Source organism: Brettanomyces nanus, chromosome 4 (genome assembly GCF_011074865.1).
Source record: "Brettanomyces nanus chromosome 4, complete sequence".
NCBI classification, from domain to species: domain Eukaryota; kingdom Fungi; phylum Ascomycota; class Pichiomycetes; order Pichiales; family Pichiaceae; genus Brettanomyces; species Brettanomyces nanus.
Genome location: NC_052377.1, coordinates 1,735,859 through 1,753,338, shown reverse-complemented (window position 1 = coordinate 1,753,338; position 17,480 = coordinate 1,735,859). Strand labels below are relative to the sequence as shown.

General features: G+C 43.3%; 12 protein-coding genes across 12 annotated transcripts; 5 read left to right on the top strand and 7 right to left on the bottom strand.

Moving 5' to 3' along the window:
• Positions 1-843, bottom strand: FOA43_004068 (uncharacterized protein; the record flags this gene model as incomplete). Its single annotated transcript, XM_038924311.1, has 1 exon — positions 1-843. One exon carries the CDS (start codon positions 841-843, stop codon positions 1-3), a length of 843 nt encoding a protein of 280 aa, XP_038780239.1.
• Positions 844-998: 155 nt separating this feature from the next.
• On the bottom strand, positions 999-3,575 carry FOA43_004067 (uncharacterized protein; the record flags this gene model as incomplete). The annotated part of the gene is made up of 1 exon (XM_038924310.1): positions 999-3,575. One exon carries the CDS (start codon positions 3,573-3,575, stop codon positions 999-1,001), a length of 2,577 nt encoding a protein of 858 aa, XP_038780238.1.
• A 248-nt stretch (positions 3,576-3,823) lies between these two features.
• GCN3 (translation initiation factor eIF-2B subunit alpha) lies at positions 3,824-4,756 on the top strand (the record flags this gene model as incomplete). Its single annotated transcript, XM_038924309.1, has 1 exon — positions 3,824-4,756. The coding sequence occupies one exon, from the start codon at positions 3,824-3,826 to the stop codon at positions 4,754-4,756; it is 933 nt and encodes a 310-aa protein (XP_038780237.1).
• Positions 4,757-4,767: 11 nt separating this feature from the next.
• Positions 4,768-5,484, bottom strand: FOA43_004065 (uncharacterized protein; the record flags this gene model as incomplete). Its single annotated transcript, XM_038924308.1, has 1 exon — positions 4,768-5,484. The coding sequence occupies one exon, from the start codon at positions 5,482-5,484 to the stop codon at positions 4,768-4,770; it is 717 nt and encodes a 238-aa protein (XP_038780236.1).
• Positions 5,485-6,448: 964 nt separating this feature from the next.
• Positions 6,449-7,381, top strand: BGL2 (glycoside hydrolase 3 protein; the record flags this gene model as incomplete). The annotated part of the gene is made up of 1 exon (XM_038924307.1): positions 6,449-7,381. One exon carries the CDS (start codon positions 6,449-6,451, stop codon positions 7,379-7,381), a length of 933 nt encoding a protein of 310 aa, XP_038780235.1.
• A 131-nt stretch (positions 7,382-7,512) lies between these two features.
• FOA43_004063 (uncharacterized protein) lies at positions 7,513-8,619 on the bottom strand (the record flags this gene model as incomplete). Its single annotated transcript, XM_038924306.1, has 1 exon — positions 7,513-8,619. One exon carries the CDS (start codon positions 8,617-8,619, stop codon positions 7,513-7,515), a length of 1,107 nt encoding a protein of 368 aa, XP_038780234.1.
• A 180-nt stretch (positions 8,620-8,799) lies between these two features.
• On the bottom strand, positions 8,800-11,421 carry FOA43_004062 (uncharacterized protein; the record flags this gene model as incomplete). Its single annotated transcript, XM_038924305.1, has 1 exon — positions 8,800-11,421. The coding sequence occupies one exon, from the start codon at positions 11,419-11,421 to the stop codon at positions 8,800-8,802; it is 2,622 nt and encodes an 873-aa protein (XP_038780233.1).
• A 170-nt stretch (positions 11,422-11,591) lies between these two features.
• Positions 11,592-12,893, top strand: FOA43_004061 (uncharacterized protein; the record flags this gene model as incomplete). Its single annotated transcript, XM_038924304.1, has 1 exon — positions 11,592-12,893. One exon carries the CDS (start codon positions 11,592-11,594, stop codon positions 12,891-12,893), a length of 1,302 nt encoding a protein of 433 aa, XP_038780232.1.
• A 94-nt stretch (positions 12,894-12,987) lies between these two features.
• On the bottom strand, positions 12,988-13,478 carry FOA43_004060 (uncharacterized protein; the record flags this gene model as incomplete). Its single annotated transcript, XM_038924303.1, has 2 exons — positions 12,988-13,237; positions 13,474-13,478. 2 exons carry the CDS (start codon positions 13,476-13,478, stop codon positions 12,988-12,990), a joined length of 255 nt encoding a protein of 84 aa, XP_038780231.1.
• Positions 13,479-13,506: 28 nt separating this feature from the next.
• On the bottom strand, positions 13,507-14,946 carry FOA43_004059 (uncharacterized protein; the record flags this gene model as incomplete). Its single annotated transcript, XM_038924302.1, has 1 exon — positions 13,507-14,946. One exon carries the CDS (start codon positions 14,944-14,946, stop codon positions 13,507-13,509), a length of 1,440 nt encoding a protein of 479 aa, XP_038780230.1.
• Positions 14,947-15,337: 391 nt separating this feature from the next.
• Positions 15,338-16,303, top strand: FOA43_004058 (uncharacterized protein; the record flags this gene model as incomplete). Its single annotated transcript, XM_038924301.1, has 1 exon — positions 15,338-16,303. The coding sequence occupies one exon, from the start codon at positions 15,338-15,340 to the stop codon at positions 16,301-16,303; it is 966 nt and encodes a 321-aa protein (XP_038780229.1).
• Positions 16,304-16,399: 96 nt separating this feature from the next.
• Positions 16,400-17,038, top strand: FOA43_004057 (uncharacterized protein; the record flags this gene model as incomplete). Its single annotated transcript, XM_038924300.1, has 1 exon — positions 16,400-17,038. One exon carries the CDS (start codon positions 16,400-16,402, stop codon positions 17,036-17,038), a length of 639 nt encoding a protein of 212 aa, XP_038780228.1.
• Between the last annotated feature and the right edge of the window lie 442 nt (positions 17,039-17,480).

Below are 17,480 nucleotides of genomic sequence, written 5' to 3'. Positions count from 1 at the left end.
TTACACACATAGGAACATACTTTCATCGTCAGTAGCGAATATTCTACCATCATCGACCAAAGAGGTAAGATTGTCTTTGACAGTTTCGACAGGCATGTTAAATTCTTGAGCCATCATCTGCGCAGGAACACCTTCCACCATAGAGTTACTGTTAGTCTTGATAAATCTGAATAGCTTCTCAGTGATGGGAAGGTTATCATCATTTTTGGACTTGTTATCCGCTCCATCGCCGTTCTCTCCAACAAAGAGAGACGACGAATTCATCGACACATCACCGTCATCATTCTTAGGTGCATCCCGATGGTCGATGAACGCTTTCACCGCACTTAGAAAGTGGTAGGGAACCTCGTTGTAATCCGTTATCTTACGAATCGACTGCGTCTGCAATTGCTTCTTGCCGTTAAACTCTCTGATTGTGGCACAAACCTTGACATATTCTCCCGATTTGAATTCTGGTTCATCCATGTCCTGGTCGCTGTCTGCTCCGCCTTCTCCCTCATTGTTCCACTGTCTAATGGAAATCGAACCCGTTCCATCTTCCAACTTGTAGTTGGTAGAGGCCGAATTGGAGGCATCGATCTCACGGATTATGCCGATAAATGTCACATAATAAAGAGTCATGCCAAATGATTCGTAAGGACCCTCCTGTGAAGACTGTTTGGCCTGTTTGATGGTCCGGATAGTTGCTGGAGTTATCGTCTGCGTGAGGTTCTGCCTCTGCGGTTTGGTCGTGTTTTCCTGCGAACTAAAGCCACCGGCAGAAGTTCCGTTGTAGTTTCCGTAGCCAGTGCCGTCATTATAGTTGCTGTTGTTATTGTTATTGTATGGATTAAAGCCACTCATTGCGTTTCGATATTGAATATATTCACAGAGTAGAGAAGAAAGTATGTACAAGAATGGCGAAAACGCGAAACGCGTTAGGCTCTATAGTTTTCACGCAGGTCGAGAGACGCGCGGGTGTGAGAATGCGGCGTGCGATGGTCTCAGAGCCACCGGGCTCACTGCTCTAAGATCTCCCTCACTCTACCCGGCGTAGCTCTTTGCATACGCTCGTACTCCATATCATAAATACCTCTACCCTTGGTCAACGATCTGATCTTCGGTAGATATCCTATCATGTCCTTCAAAGGCGCCTCCCCGTTAATCACTTTTTTTCCACCAGTCTGGCTTTCCTTAATGTACTGCATCGTAGGATCATATGGTATATAAGTCTTTTCAGCCTGGTCACGTGCCCAAACCATATCCTGGCCTGTGCTGGAATTGTCCTGTTCGTCGATATCCGTGATTTTGGCATTTCTGGCGCTCATCAGGTCCTGAGTAACTGCTCCCAAATCTTCATCGTTGACAAATACTGAAATTCTCATTAACGGTTCCAACAAGGTGAATGATGTTTCCGCCAATTGTCCAAGGGACTCCTGCACCGCCAGTCGTGTACACTGGTTAAGAGCGGCAGCTGACGTAGCTTCAATAGGAAGTGACCATTTCCTGATCTTAACAACCACGGAATGTAACGGTAATCTGGCTATTTTACCCCCCACCTGTAGCGCACCCGTGACTCCAGAAACAATGGCTCGCATCAAATGTTCATAGTTGATAGAGAGAGGCCATTCTTGATCTTCATTAGTCAAAGCTTTCCTGACAAAGTCTGGGGCAGCGTATTTGTCGAACACGATTAAATTGTTGTCGTACTCAAGAGGATGGCATTCAGAGTCGTCTTCACCATTGAAATAGTCTGTATTCTCAGCAGAACCTTCAAAAGAATCAACACTAAGTGAGATTTTAAAGAATCCCGAGCCATCCGTAGCATCCACTCTCTTTATGACTTCCGGAGAAGGACAGATAATTGTCTCTTTATAGGTGACCCTGACTTTTCCAACGTCAGCATGAACCTTCATGTCATTGATGAGCCTGTCCTTAGTAATATCCAAGTGAAGTTCTCCCATTCCACTCAAAATCATCTGACCTGATTCTTCATCATAGTCCAACTTCAAACTGGGGTCTTCTTTAAGAAGGACCCCGAGTGAAGATTCTAATTTCCTCTTATCGGCTACTGTAGTAGGTTCAATCGAAACAGAAAACACTGGTGGAGGTACAGAAATGGGTAGTAATTTTGCGGATGCCTCTTTTTTAGGGATTTTGTTAACGTTCTTGGATGAAGAGTGTGAGATAAGTGTATCTCCTGTACTAATTTCGTCAGTTCCAGTGATAACTCCAATGTTTCCAGCAGAGAGTGACTTCACCTCCTGCGGAACGTCTCCATTCATAATGAGAAGCTTTCCTATCTTGACCTTCTCGCCATTTCTTGAATTAATAACTGTACTATTAGGCTGTAATTTACCACTGTAGACACGAACAAATGTCATGAGACCCCTATTGGGATGTGAAGTCACCTTAAATGCTAATGATGTGGTGAGATGCTTATCGTTGTTCACGATACATCCGAGCTTGGGGTCCATACATGTAGGTAAAGATTCACTAGTTTTGTTCTTGAACCCTTTTTTGTTCCGGCTCTTTCTGGAATGGGTAAGATGAGTCGAAGAAATAACATCCGGAGGATCGACATCAATAGGTGAAGGAAGATAGTCTATAATGGCATCCATGAAGGGTTGCACACCTATATTTTTAAAGCTGGATCCGCAAAGAATGGGAGTGGCATATCGGTCTATTGTAGCCTTTCGAAGAGCACGTTTGATTATTGATGATGGGACATTCATATATTTTTCCGTTACAAGGAAAGCATCGATTATTGACTCGTCATAATCACCTAATTGCTCAATTACAGATTGTCTGGCATCCTTGCACTGCTTGTACAAGTCTGGACGGGCCGTCTCAGCTGTATCTATATCTGTCACTGTCACCTTACGTCCATCTCCAATCAATCCATCTTGATCTTCGTCCCATACAAGAAGCTTCTTGTCAATTACATCAATTACACCTTTGAAAAGCATCTCCTTGGTGGTTTTGTCCTGCATAAAGTAAGGAATATTGACAAGAACGGATCTGGTTCCTAACCTTCCCACAATCTCCTTGACTGTTCTTCCATATCCAGCACCTTCTCTGTCCATTTTGTTCACATAAGCAATCAATGGAATCTTGAGATCTTTAGCTTGTTTCCAGACTTTTTCAGTCTGAGCTTCGACTCCAGCAACGGCATCTAAAATGGTCACACTCCCGTCCAAAACTCGTAGAGACCTTATCACCTCAAAAGTAAAGTCCGCGTGGCCCGGTGTATCGATAACGTTAATTCTGTGCTGGTTCCAAGGAACTGTCACAGCAGCACTTTGAATTGTAATTCCTCGATCCTTTTCTTGAGTGAGATAGTCGGTTACAGTGTCACCTTCATCCACATTGCCAATACGAGAAATCAGTCCACTATAATAGAGCATCCTCTCGGTGGTGGTTGTTTTTCCAGCATCAATATGTGCAATAATGCCAATATTGCGTATCTTGTCAATTGGTACTTTCTGCAGATCGGTCTGATAATCGAAAGACTTGGTGGTGGATACGGATCTAAGCTGTCCAAAAGGGAGAGCCCTGAAATTTCGAATCAAACATGGTGTTGATCTGATGAACATTTCAGCACCAAATTACTGTATATTGGAGTAGGATAAGATGAACTTCTTTCAGTCTGTCAAGATAAAGGTGAAATATGAAGATGCATGAAAACCTACCGGGGAAGATCCTCATCACGTACGCGGGCTCATCGCGGGATGCTCGATCAAGGCACCGGGTTTCACATACTTAAAATTTTCATTCGTTATCAGCATCTGTATAACCATCTGTGTCATCATCTGTGTGAGTTACAATCTCTTGAAGCTAAAAAATGTCGGTCAGTCCCAAATTCGATATCAAGGAAGCATACCTTAAGTTTCTTAGAGATGATCCCGAAATGACGATGCCGGTGGCAGCCATCGAGGCTCTCTTAACTATGCTTAAGATCCAACAGCCGAGTACATCGTCAGAGTTAATTCGTCTACTAGACGATGCGACAAAACAGTTGAAAAGTTCGGTTTCGAACGCCATTTCATTGTCTGCAGGTTGTGATATGTTCATGAGATTTGTTCTTAGAAACCTCCATCTTTATTCGGATTGGGAATCGTGCAAAAAGCACTTGGTGGAGAATGGTCAGTTGTTCTTGCAGAGGGCCAAGGATAGCAGAAACCGTATAGCCAAGGTTGGAATTAACTTCATCAATGATGATGATACCATCTTGGTTCATTCATATTCCAGGGTTGTTCTCAGCTTATTGGAGTATGCCAAGTCAAGATTTGTCCGTTTCAGAGTGTTTGCTACAGAGGCCTGTCCTGATAAGGGAGAGAATAATGGTATTAAGATGGCCCGGTTGCTAAAGAAGATGGGAATTTCTGTGTGCCTCATTCCAGATTCACAGGTCGGATTTGTCATTAATAAGGTGGATAAGGTGTTCATGGGAGCTGAGGGAGTGTCTGAAAGTGGTGGCATCATCAATCATATGGGTTCGTTCCAGATAGGAGTCTTAGCCAAGAATGCTAATAAGCCGGTTTATGTGGTGGCCGAATCGCATAAGTTTGTTCGCATGTTCCCATTAGCTCAGGATGATTTACCGCCAGAGATGGGGACTAAACTTATATTCACTACGGACTTGGATGAAGGTCTTGTAGATCATCCAAATGTCGACTTTACGCCTCATCAGTACATAACGGCGCTTATTTCTGACTTGGGAGTACTAACTCCTTCTGCTGTTAGTGAGGAATTGATTAAGATGTGGTATGATTAGTACATATATAGTTAGAATTTAACCTTTTTACCTTGAGCTTTCACACCAGGGTTTTCTCTTTGAGCTATAGCCAAAGCGATCGACGATCTGAGTCGTTTGTTAGGGGCATAGTCATTGTCTCTGCTTCTTTTAAATGGTCGAGAGTCATGTGATGTGGATGGGGTTTTGTAGGTGGCCCGAGGAGCACTGTAGGTGGTGTGGTGATTAGTCTCCTTTGGTGTGGTGGTGGTCTCGCGAGTTTCTCGAATCTCCCGGCTTCCCCCATTCTCCTGATCACCACTCCTATTCACCCGTCTCTTTGACCTGTCCTCTCCAAACTCCATTCTTAACGGTCTGGTCATCATTTTATGGCAGCTCTTATCCTTCAGAGCAGCTACAGGTCCTTCCTCGTCTTTGAAATCCAAGAACGCAAAACCCTTGCACTTTCCACTGTCCTCAAAAGTGGCCATTCTTACCCTTAGAATCTCTCCACAGTGCATAAACTGGTTTTTCAACTGGTCCTCGGTGGTGTCAAACGAAAGGTTTCCAACAAACAAAATCCGCGAAGGTGGATTATGTGACTCAGGAAACGTCCTGGTTGGCCGCCCCTCGTACGAATCAGACTTCTTGATCAACAAGTTTCTGCCGTTCAGATCTGTTTCACTCAATGACAATGCAGCTGTCTGCTGGGCCTCGGTCTTGAAGTCCACGTATGCAAATCCTTTGTTCTTCCGACCTCTACTAGGCATATTAATACGAAGAATATCCGATTCTTCCACTTTCATCTTCTCTTCATCTTTTTTCAGATTCAATATTTCCCGCTTTGGCTAAAATAAACGCTATGAGATCTTCCTTGGTTGTTTCATACGATAGATTACCAATCCATACTCCATACTTAGTTCTCTTGGAGTTATTCACCAATCCTGGAGGTCCTTCAACTGTTGTTGTTTCTTCCTTCTTAACTTGTCCTGTTTTCTTTTTCTTCTTTTTTTGAAGATCCTCTAAAGTAATTTTCCCCCTTCTTCACCATACGTAGTTCTTTCTTAGACAATGGAACATCTGCATCCACATTGATCTCCAATTTTTCAGACCCAGACTCTGACTCTGAAGGTTCTTCCTTATGATGATGGTGATGATGATGATGGTGATGATCTTTATGATCTTTATGATCTTTATGATTCTTGACGACTTCACTCATTGTGTTGTACTTAGAGGAAGAAAGTCCCTAAATATAAATGTCCTACAAATTCAAGAATTTTTTTTCTATCAAGTTAAATTTTCTTACCCTGTTTAAATGGGATTAACATGTGATCAGCATCTACCGAATTGACAGCATCGAAAGAATCTACAGAATAGACAGCATCCAGAGTATCTACGATAGACAGCATCCAAAGAATCTACCGAATATTGCATCCAAAGTATCTACCGAATATTGCACCAGAAGCATCAAAAGTATCTACGTAATTTTGACAGAATTGCAGCAATGGCAGTACCGGCAAAGCAACAGTACACAATCAACATGTCGAATCAAATCTCATCACCAGCTCGGTCCTATAAATAGCATTAAAATTTTTTCATAGGGGAAATTGATCCTTCTTTTTGTTTATTGTTTCGAGCGCTATATTTTTCTTTCGCTGATCAGGCTGTCTTTGTTCTTTTCCCCATACCATTCAGTGTTTTCTTTCCTAAACCTGTTTCAAAGTAGATTAAATAATGAAGTTTTCTTACAGTTTGTTGACGACGATTGCTTTGGTTGCTTCTTCTGTTTCTGCGGAAGGTTCTTTGGGTTTCAACTTGGGTGTTGAGAACAACGATGGTACTTGTAAGTCTAGCAGTGATTATGAGTCCAACTTGGATATTCTTTCTTCGTATTCTCAGGTCTTGAAGGTTTACTCCGTTTCTGACTGTAATACGCTTGAGTATTTGGGCCCGGCTGCTGAGACCAAAGGCTTCAAGTTAGCTCTAGGTGTTTGGCCTACTCCTGACAGTAAGTTTTCTTCAGAAAAGGAAGCTTTGCAGTCCTATCTTCCTAAAATCTCAAAGTCTACCGTTCAGTCCTTTTTGGTCGGTTCAGAGGCTCTTTACAGAGAAGATATGACCGCTCAGGAATTGGCTGATGATATCAATACGATTAAAACTCTTCTTTCTGATATTGTGGACAAGAATGGTGACTCCTATAGTGATGTGCCTGTTGGAACTGTTGACTCGTGGAATGTTTTAGTTGACGGTGCCAATACTGCTGCTATTAAGGCTGCCGATGTTGTCTACGCTAATGCTTTCTCTTACTGGCAAGGACAGGCTATGAACAATGCCTCCTTCTCCTTCTTTGATGACATTATGCAAGCTATGCAATCCATCCAGACAATCAAGGGTACTACCGACATTGAGTTCTGGGTTGGAGAAACTGGCTGGCCAACTGAGGGTTCTAACTATGGTTCTGCTGTTCCAAGTGTCGATAATGCTGCTCAGTTCTGGCAAGAAGGTATCTGTGCCATGAGAGGTTGGGGTATTAACACTTTCGTTTTCGAGGCCTTCGATGAAGCCTGGAAGCCCGAGACTTCCGGCTCTTCCGTTGAGCCTTACTGGGGTGTCTTTGACAAGGACGGCAATATTAAGTTCGACATTTCTTGTGACTTTACCTCATAATTATGCCGCTGAATAAATTAATACCCTCCTACTGTTTTTGTGTTTTTCCTTCCTTTCTATACGTTTTATTTTGCATATGTTCATTGAACTCAAAAGATTTTTTTCATATATATACATATATATATTAGTAGCTAGTATCTCTTCTTCTTCTCGTCAATGGAAAGTTCTCCTGCTCCAGTATTGACAATCAAGAGGAGACCACCGATGATACTCAAGGTCTGAAAGAATTCGTACCTCAAGTAGTCTCTTCTAGTATCCTTCCAATCGTAAGTCCAGTAGTGATTGGTAGTAGTATTATAGACAGCCAATAGGAAGGTAAGAATGGCAGCGCTGAACTTGGTTTTGTAACCAATAGCGACGGATAAGCAACTAATTAAACCGACCAGGACAATGATAATGCTGAAGAAGGAGAACTTGACGTTTATGGTGAAAGCCAAAAAGAGAACTATGAGCATGATTCTTCCAGCAAGAAGAAAGTATTTCTTATGATCTTTGCTTTCGATCATAGGGAGACCGGGCATCATCAATTGACGCTTATCAATGACTATGGAATCGGATAGAGCCAATAAAAGACCTCCAATAACGGAAACGTTCCTCAGGAAGAAGAACATCTCAAATAGCAACCCGTACACCAGACCCTGAAGAAAGACAATGGACGAAAGAAGACCCGTTGCCAACAAGGGTTTCATCCGCGTGATCACCAAGAAAGAGCCCGTGCACATGGCCGCCACGTTAAACACTAAGAAGAGTTTCACCACCCATTCGTAGAGATGTCTGTAGGTACTCAAGTAGTACACCTGCTCTTTCCACTGTGAGAAGATACGTAGCGAGTCCTCCAAGAACGTTGCCACAATAAAGAAACGGCCGATCGATGGAACGTACGGCTTAGCGCCCCCCAAGTACCGGTCGATCAGACTCTCCACCTTCTCGCTCACCTTCTCGAACTTTTTAACGTATGGATTGTCTGATGGAATAAGCCTGTTTATTGCATCCAACGGGTCAGTACGCGTACTAGCGGCAGAATCTCGACGATATTGGTGATGGTATATTTCACCTGCACGACTTGTAGAGCCTGGGATGCCCGGCACGCCTGGGATACCTGTATTGCCAATGGGTCCTGCGGAGTTAGTGGATCCCGTGGAGCCTGTAGCAGCACCAGCACCAGCACCCTGGAGAATTCCATATCCAGATGATGATCTGCGAGTACCCTGAGGAAATTGAGTACCTCTAAATGACATGATAGAATAACGGAGTGTCTGGAAGAAGAAAAAACTGCTGTAAAGTCTTGATCGAATCAAATCAAATCAGCCAGGCTGTTTGTTTGAGAACAAACCTTTCCGTTTCATAATTTTTTGGTACTGTAAACATCCGTACACCGCTACGAAAGGATCCTAGCTATTCTTTCAATTACATGTTATTTAGTCGACCCCTATCAAGTCGTATGATTCCACTATATTTCGCTGCTGCTTCACCCTGCCAATCAACTCTCCGTAGAATTCGGTGCAACTTTCGCCCTTCTTCATTTCCCTAATTAGCTTGGCTCGCTTGCTGTTGCTCGTCTCAATCAGTGCATTCAGTCCGATGGAAACGTCGTTCGCTGGATAGTTGAGTACTTTGCGCACCTCCTTTGATATCCGCAAAGAGTTCACGCTCAGATAGTCCTCGTTTTCCAGTTCCTTCTTGATCTTCTTTACCACTTTCCGTTGGTAGGCTCGTGGTGCGTCTTTGTAGAAGTAGTAGATAGGTAGACCAATGCAAATTCCCATGACAGTCCACGGAAGAACTTTCTTCGTCACTGCCTGGGGTAAAAGTGAGCTCATGGACTGTATTCCGGTCATGGTGGAAAACATATGTGGGCCATACATCACAACCAATCCAGAGAGTCCTGTTTTCCATAGCTTGGAAAATGCTGCCCAAATAACTGCGCTAATTGTTCTCGATGGAAGCTTCACTCCACATACTTTACAGAAACTCTCAAGACTAGGGTCCACAAAGTCGGTGAAGCTAAACGTAGTGTCGATTCGGCGTTGGAACAAGTCTCTCTTCCTGGAATACATTGCTTCTGGAACAAATTTCGTAGCTGGCATGCTGCCCTCGTCAAGATATTGTCTGCCTATACGCCGGATGTCGTCGATTGCACAGGACGTGTTATTTCTAGCAAAATCTTCCGACTCTGCAACACTTTCTAGGATTCGGTTGATCACTCCCTCTTGAGTTGAAATGGCAAACCTGGATATGTCCGAATAACCCTTAAATGCAACTCCCAATGGAGCCTGCCCCACACCGTCAATAACTTCTCGAATGTGTGCTCTTGAATAATCATATGCTTTTTCTGACGAATCCTCGATAAGTTTCATTATTGCCTCATTCACCTTCACAGAGTTCTGAACATTGTCCTTGTACTGTGGACTCACTTCATCAAACTGCGCCTTGATAGCAGACCGACTGTCTTTGTACAGTTTCTCGTTAATTTCGGCAAGTCTAGCAATATCGTCATACAACTTACAGAGATACGTCTTCGCAGGTAGTAGTTTAGAGAGCGACCTTTTCTCAAGAATGAAGTTTCTCAATGATGCTTCTAACCGATCAAAGTCTGGCCGGCCATCACCATTGTTATCGGGTTCGTCGGGATCTCCTTTAGGATCTCCATCTGGTTTGATAGCATTCTGAGCAGACACAAAATGCACAAACTCGTCTGCATTCTTAAATGTCTCCGGAGAAAGAGGTTGAAGTTGCTGCATAATCATGCCACGGCACCGATCCTTATTCTTAATTTGATCAAACTTATTCACCACTACAAAGATCAAGTTCTTGTCATTGGCAGCACTTGATATGAATTCACGTCCCGAAAGCGTAAAATGGTTTTCTGCGTTTACGACAAACACCACAAGATCGATCTCTTCCTGCCGTGAATAGAGTTGTGTGGTATGATATGAATCCAAGTTTAAACCAGGAGCATCAATTAGTTTTATATCGATGACCCCGTTTCTTAATAAGCTCTGCTCTGGAGGACGACTGTCCTTCACATAGATCACCAAAAGTGAATATGTCTTGGCCTCGTAGACTAGTTCGCCCAAATCAGATACCTGGAACTTGCAAAAGGTACGATGATCGTCGATATCATATTTAGATCCGATTGGTACAGCATGTACTTCCTCAACACCGTCATTCTCAAGAGCATCGATGATCTCACAAAAGACGCTAGTGCAAGGCTCCTGATCCTCTGGAAGTACTTCGCGACGTAATAATGCATTACAAAAAGCCGATTTTCCTGAATTCAAATCTCCAGTGACAAGAACTTTGGATGAGGTGTCATCGATACGATCTTTCAATGATGAAAGATGTCTGAGCACCTGCGAAAGTTTATCATCGATTAAAGAAGCAAGGGCTCCTTTATCTAGATTACCTACAACATCACCAGAGGCTGGATCGAATCTAAAAAAGATCTTGAGAATCTGGAAAGGAGAATCTTCCGACGTAGAAGTTGGCTCTGGCGAATCTGAGTATGATTTCTGGCGCATAATGGCTATTCTCGAATCCCTAGAGTTTAACCTGGCATCCAGATCCGGATCTTCCGTCATTGGATAATGTATAGGTTGTGTTTTGTTCTCCTGACGAAGCTCATGAACAAATTCAGCTGCTGTATTGATGGACCTATCAAGCGCTACGCGGTTGTGGTTATACTGTAACTGAGATACTCTAGCCTGAGCAGCTGCTGCAGCAGATGAAGATGCAGTAGTGGCAGCAGATGCTAATGATGAAACACCACGAAAGGTAGAGCTTCCAGAATCCCCGTTGACAGCAGTTGTCTCATCAAAGGTGCCACGTTGTGGCTGGTAGTGGATAACTTTTGGTACCTTTTTACCGGCACTGTTTGCAACAAGAGTGATATCATCCGATGCAGATACAGGGGAAGACGATACAGACGACGCAGATGCCGGTGAAAAAGGCGATTGGGGTGAATCAGAGTTGCCTGAGCCCGGTAGACCGCCCTTCACATCCGTCGAATCAGTTTGTGATGTATCAGACGATCCATTCATGCTTGGGAAAAGAATAAATGAAGTGACAAGGGCCAAAAAAATTACCCACCGCGTGATTTGATCTGGTTTTGATTTAAGAGCAAAGACAAAACTAAGTAAGGGAAAAAGCCGGAGCGCCGAAGATTAGTTAGGCGAGTTTTTAGGAGTCTCTCTTTGCTTTATCTCTAATCATGTCGTTTAGAAGAAGAGGGGAGATTCTCAGCAGGTCAGAGAGAATTATTACGGGCTCGTTGAGGGAGGATCGGGTGCCGACACGGAGGCCTGTCAGCTTACGCCGTGGAGGTGGTCTCAGTGGACCAAATGCACCCCGTGCGCTTGGCATCCTCGGTACTGCAGGCACCACCGGTACCCAGGCAACCCAGGGAACCCCAGATTTGCACCTCGCAATCAAGCCATCTCTACTCACCTCTACACCAACCACATCAACTGGTTCAGTCGATATTGACCTCATATTGGGCCATCAGGGTCTCCCATTGGGCTCCTCGCTACTTGTAGAAGAGGATGGGGCTACAGATTTCGCCTCTACGTTGATCAAACTATTCTTGGCTCAAGGTGTTGTCCATAACAGAATTTCTTCATCTGGAGCCACTCATGATATAGTAGTTGGCGTTCCCTGGGAGTGGGCTGCTTCATTACCTGGCATCTACAAGGGCTCTACAAGAGAACAGAAGCGTAAGAAGCTCGAGCAAATTCAAAAGAGAATCAGTGTAACCAATGTCATTGATCAGCAATCTGAACAGTCTTCGGATCTCAAGATTGCCTGGAGATACGGACTTCAACAGAGACAGCAACAGCAACAGCAGCTCTCTACAGACACAGAAACTGACCCATCTTCGCAATATCCCAGTTATAATTCGTCATTTGATATCACCACTAACTTGGTTCCCGCTGCCAACCCGAAGGAACTCAGTTGTATTCCCATTGGGGACAGTTATAACGGTATTTTAAGTCAAATCAATAGTGTTATTCAACGATACTCGGATAAATTGATTCGTATAGCTCTTCCCTTGTTCCTCAACCCAATGGTGTACAGTGGTGACAACTTTCTAAATCCATGTGAAGTGATCCGGTTTCTTCATTCACTCAAATCGATTCTCAAAAGACATAAAGATCGTGTCGTGATGATGATAACGTTAAATTTGGACTTGTATCCACGTGATAGTGCAATGGTTACCATTATCGAGTCGAGTTTGATCGATGGTGTCATTGAATTGAAACCGTTTGACCCAGAACTTTATGAATATCTAGAAAGAATCTACCGGAAACAGCCGACAAAGGTGAAGCACGGGCATTTAAACGTCTACAAGATTCCAATATTGAGTGATCTGGGCCTAATGAAAGTGAGCGAGATGGAATTGTGCTTTAAAAACGGTAAGAAACGGTTCGAAGTGGAACGGTGGAGTATCCCTGTGGATGAGGGAGAGACGGAGGACAAAGACGAGATCAAAAGCCCAAGTCAATTGGACTTCTAATCATTTACTAAGCTAAAGTGTCATAAAAACCTCATAAACATTCCTTTACCTATCCTATATAATATAATATATCGTCATTCACTCCTTGCGTCATTCATTCCTTGACGCTGTTCATTTGAACCTTGGCAAGCTTGTCCTCATTGGAACTAGTATTGGAACCACGGCGTTGCTTGTCCATGATCTCAGCGGGAATTGCACCCTCGCTAATTAAGTCCTGAACTTCGTCGCCTGGCTTACCCCAGTTTCCCTTACCAAAGCCATCCTTCTTCACGTGATTCGGAGCCTGGTCGGCATATCCATTGTGGGTAAAGAAACGGTCCTTAGGGTGATCCCATTTATCTGTTCTAGTCATTGTTAAAGTATTGTAGTTTTATAAGCTGATTTAAGATCTTGGATCTACATGGAACACCGGTGACTAATCAATGACTATTTATACTTCCCCCACAAGAATCGATGAGGGGCTGAAGAAGAAGCTGCTGTTTCCCTGTTTCCTCATATGGCCCAGCCCGCGGTAGGAAAGACGCCACTCACGCGAGCAAAAATGTCCCGATTCGCCAGGTGTTTCCGGGTTTTTACAGACCCCATTATCACTCCATCAGTCACGCAGCAGCGTTCAGACTATGCACAAAGTTGGGTACTCGAACTGTTTGAGCCCAATCAATCGTATGAGATCAACGAGTAGTTTCATGCGCTTGCTGTCACGGTCTGCTTGGAACTGGTAGTAGCCCGGGTTGTCTTGGTCGTATAGATATGCATTTTCTAATGATTTCTTCAAACTGCCGTCCTGATATATCTCATTGATCTGCCACAATGGCATCAATCCCGGAGAAACTGCCGGAAGCTTCACCGTTTCTTTTTCATCGCTCCTCCAATAATCTTCGTTGCTGCTAGCACTGTGGCTAATCAAGCTCTCTGGTAATTTCTGTGCAGTTCTTTCTGCCTTAGTAAACGAACCACCATCTATCCCATAGATCTGCTCAGCCACATTTATCAATGGCTCGTCTTTGATGATGGTCTCGTCATCCATTCCGTCTTGCATCTCAAACTCATTAAGTACCAATGACGTGTCCTCATTGTCTCTCTTTATTTTCAGTACTGCCAACTTACCTCCTTCGATGAACGGTCTTGCCCTATCCAATCTTACATACTTCCCACTGCACACGTCCAAGATCTCACCACCAAACTTCGCTTTGTATCTCATTTTGGGACAATCGTCTATGTAATATCCCATGTAGTAGTATTTCTTTCCCAACATCTGGGTGAGAACCAATTCTCTCAATGCGCTCAAATTTCCAAGTCCTAGATGTGCATAGTCAGGGTCCCAGATGAGATATACTGACGAAATCGATTCTGGAAGAATGTCCAACACTGCAATGGCCACTAACTGGTTGTCTAAATAGTAGCATTCGTGCACAGGACCAACAATTTCGTCGGAATCACTCTCTTCAAACGATCCATTTCTCCAGTTCTCGTTCAATCTCTTCCAATATGCTTCATTGTGATCCACAACATTTCCTTCGAATGGAGTTTGGCATAGAAACCTTTTGAACCCTTTAAAAGAAATGTCATCTTCCTTTTCATGATGAACCCGTATTTGGTACTTCTTGAAAAGTAAATACTTTTGCTCAGTAGCGTGAATAGGTCCAATCACAGTATGAAATCGATCCGGGTCTACAGTGGTTTCTAGATTAAGAATTCTCTCCTTAAGATTGAACGAGACACCAGCCGAATGCTTCTTTTGCTTTTGATCTTTGCCCTTCAAAAACGTCTCGAACCGGTTCACCGTATGGCGATGGCCCTTGGTAGCATGCTGTATGAACTTGAGGTTCGTTCGTATAGTGTACAAGCGACAACAGTTACGTAATAGATCCGACCGGTAGAGAAAAGTTCCAGACCGCCTGAATCCCATATTCATCAATCTCTCGTAGCACTCTGTTGTGCACAGATAGATGATAAACCCTATAGTGGTGGAATTAGGATACTTAGAGTACTCTTCGACGGATCCTTTTTCGTACAGAGCTCTATAGCTATCAAGCGAATAGCCTTGAGACATGGGTTCTTTTTCTCCGTGACAATAGCCACAGTCCTTTCCTTTGATATACAGAACATTGCTTGCAACGACAAGATCGAACAACATAGGGTGATACAGAGCGTGGTAAGAAATAACTGTGGGATAACTAGGAGGAATCCCCCATGAGCGCGATACAAGAGTGGATCATTGTGAGAATAGCGAGTCGAACAGGTGATGATGAATTATTCATGCTTTGGTGAGATCGTTATTTCTTAGGTAATTACAGTCGGTCTCATTAATTGCCTCGAATTTTGAATTATCTGCCTCTTAGTAATCCATTTATACGCGCTGAATTGCTATTGAAGGAATATATAAAAGGGGGACATCCAGTTGAGCAAGAGCAATTATATTACAGAAGCATCATTTATCAATCATGAGCAATAAATTCAACGTTCAAAAATTCGATAACAAGGACGGTGAATTCAAGAGGAAAGACAGTTCTTTTAGGGACGTCATTTCAAAAGGGGGAAAGTTTTGTCCTGAGAAGGGAAGATACCACTTGTACGTATCTCTTGCTTGTCCCTGGGCTCACAGAACTTTGATTGTTCGCGCTCTAAAGGGCTTGACGGGTATCATCGGTCTCTCTGTGGTTCATTGGCATATGGACAGCAAAGGTTGGAGGTTTGCCACTTCCCCGGACGAGTATCCAGGAGCTACCGTGGAGCCTATTTATGGATTTAAGAGATTAAGCGAACTCTACTTCAAGGCGGATCCTCATTACGAGGGAAGATACACTGTTCCAATTTTATGGGATACGAAATTGAATACAATTGTAAATAACGAGTCTTCAGAAATAATCCGGATATTCAACACTGCTTTCAACGAGTTTCTTGACCCCGAGCATGCCAAATTGAACTTTTATCCTGAATCATTGCAGAAGCAGATCGATGAATTGAACTCGTGGATCTACGACAACATTAACAATGGGGTTTACAAAGCTGGTTTTGCCACCAAACAGGAGCCTTACGAGAAGGAGGTAAAGAATGTGTTCGCCCACTTGGATAAAGTGGAAGCCATTTTGAAGGCCAATCAAGATAAGGGAGAACAGTTTTTGATTGGTAATCAATTAACAGAGGCAGATATCCGTTTGTACACGACTATAGTGAGATTCGATGTTGTTTATGTTCAGCATTTCAAATGTAACATCGGTATGATTCGTTGGAATTATCCATCTTTACAGAAATGGCTCAGAAATCTCTACTGGAACAATGACGCTTTCAAGAGTACCACCAACTTTGATCACATCAAGCTTCATTACACCAAGTCGCATCCGCAAATAAATCCTTATGGAATCACACCAGTGGGACCATTGCCCAACATTATGCCGTTGGATGACTGAATGATGTGATTTCTCAAAGTTCTTAAGTAAGAAAAAGTCCTCGGTTATGGAATTCTCTAACTTCTTTTATTTTCTTTATATGTCAAGAGTATCGTCATGTTTTTACGCAGTAGGAGCTTTTTAAGGTTCAATTCTACAATTTCGGTGGGTCCCAAGATACTTGATTTACGGGTTGGTAAAATAGTGGATATAAGAAATCATGAGAATGCGGATAAGTTGTATGTATCGCAGATTGAGGTGGGGTCGAAGAAGCCGTTCGAAGAAGAGGTCGGAGAAGAAGTCGGAGAAGAAGTCGGAGGAGTAGTCGGAGAAGAAGTTGTAGCAAAGACAGTTCAAGTCTGTAGTGGGTTAGTGGGACTTGTTACGAAGGAGGAATTGTTGAATAGTCGGGTAGTTTTAGTGATGAATTTAAAGCCCTCGAAAATGAGAGGGGTAAAATCTGAAGCGATGCTATTGGCCGCGGAGAGTGTTGGTGAATTTGATGTGGAAGTGGTGAGACCTCCAGAAGGTGGGTATCCTGGACAGGTAATAGAGTTCAAAGGTTACGAGAGAGGAAAAGGTGATGTCATTAAAAAATTGAAAAGAAAGAAATGGGAAGAGATCGCAAAGGAGATTCGAACCAACTCAAATGGGGAAGTATGCTATAAGGAAGATTACAGCACTTTGGGATACGAGACAAAAGACGGTCGCCAGGTATGCAAAGTTAAGACGCTTAGTAATTGTAAGGTTAAATAATAGAAGAAAAAAAGCTTCCATCTGCATGAACGCGCAGAAGGGATTGAGTATTAGCGGTTATATGCACGAAGATGCACGATGGACTCGGAAAATTATTTGTGTCCGCAACTACACCACGCTTCACTACTCCACCCTTCACTACACCACTACTTCACCACTACTTCACCACTACTTCACCACTCCACTACTCCTCTTCCCACTACTCCACTACTCCACCACTTCCCTGCCCACTACTCCCCTGCCCAATATCCCTTTACCTGCATCAAATCAACTATATCTGCACATTAATCACCCTCTTTTCCCTCTCGACTTAAACCCGGTTTTTCTCGAGTCCGCGTCTTTTGTCTCGTCTTTTCTCTGATCTATTCTTAATTTCTTTTACCCATTTTTTTTCCTTCTGCATTTCTTTCTTCTCTTTTTCCGTATAGAACCTTCCGTCTTC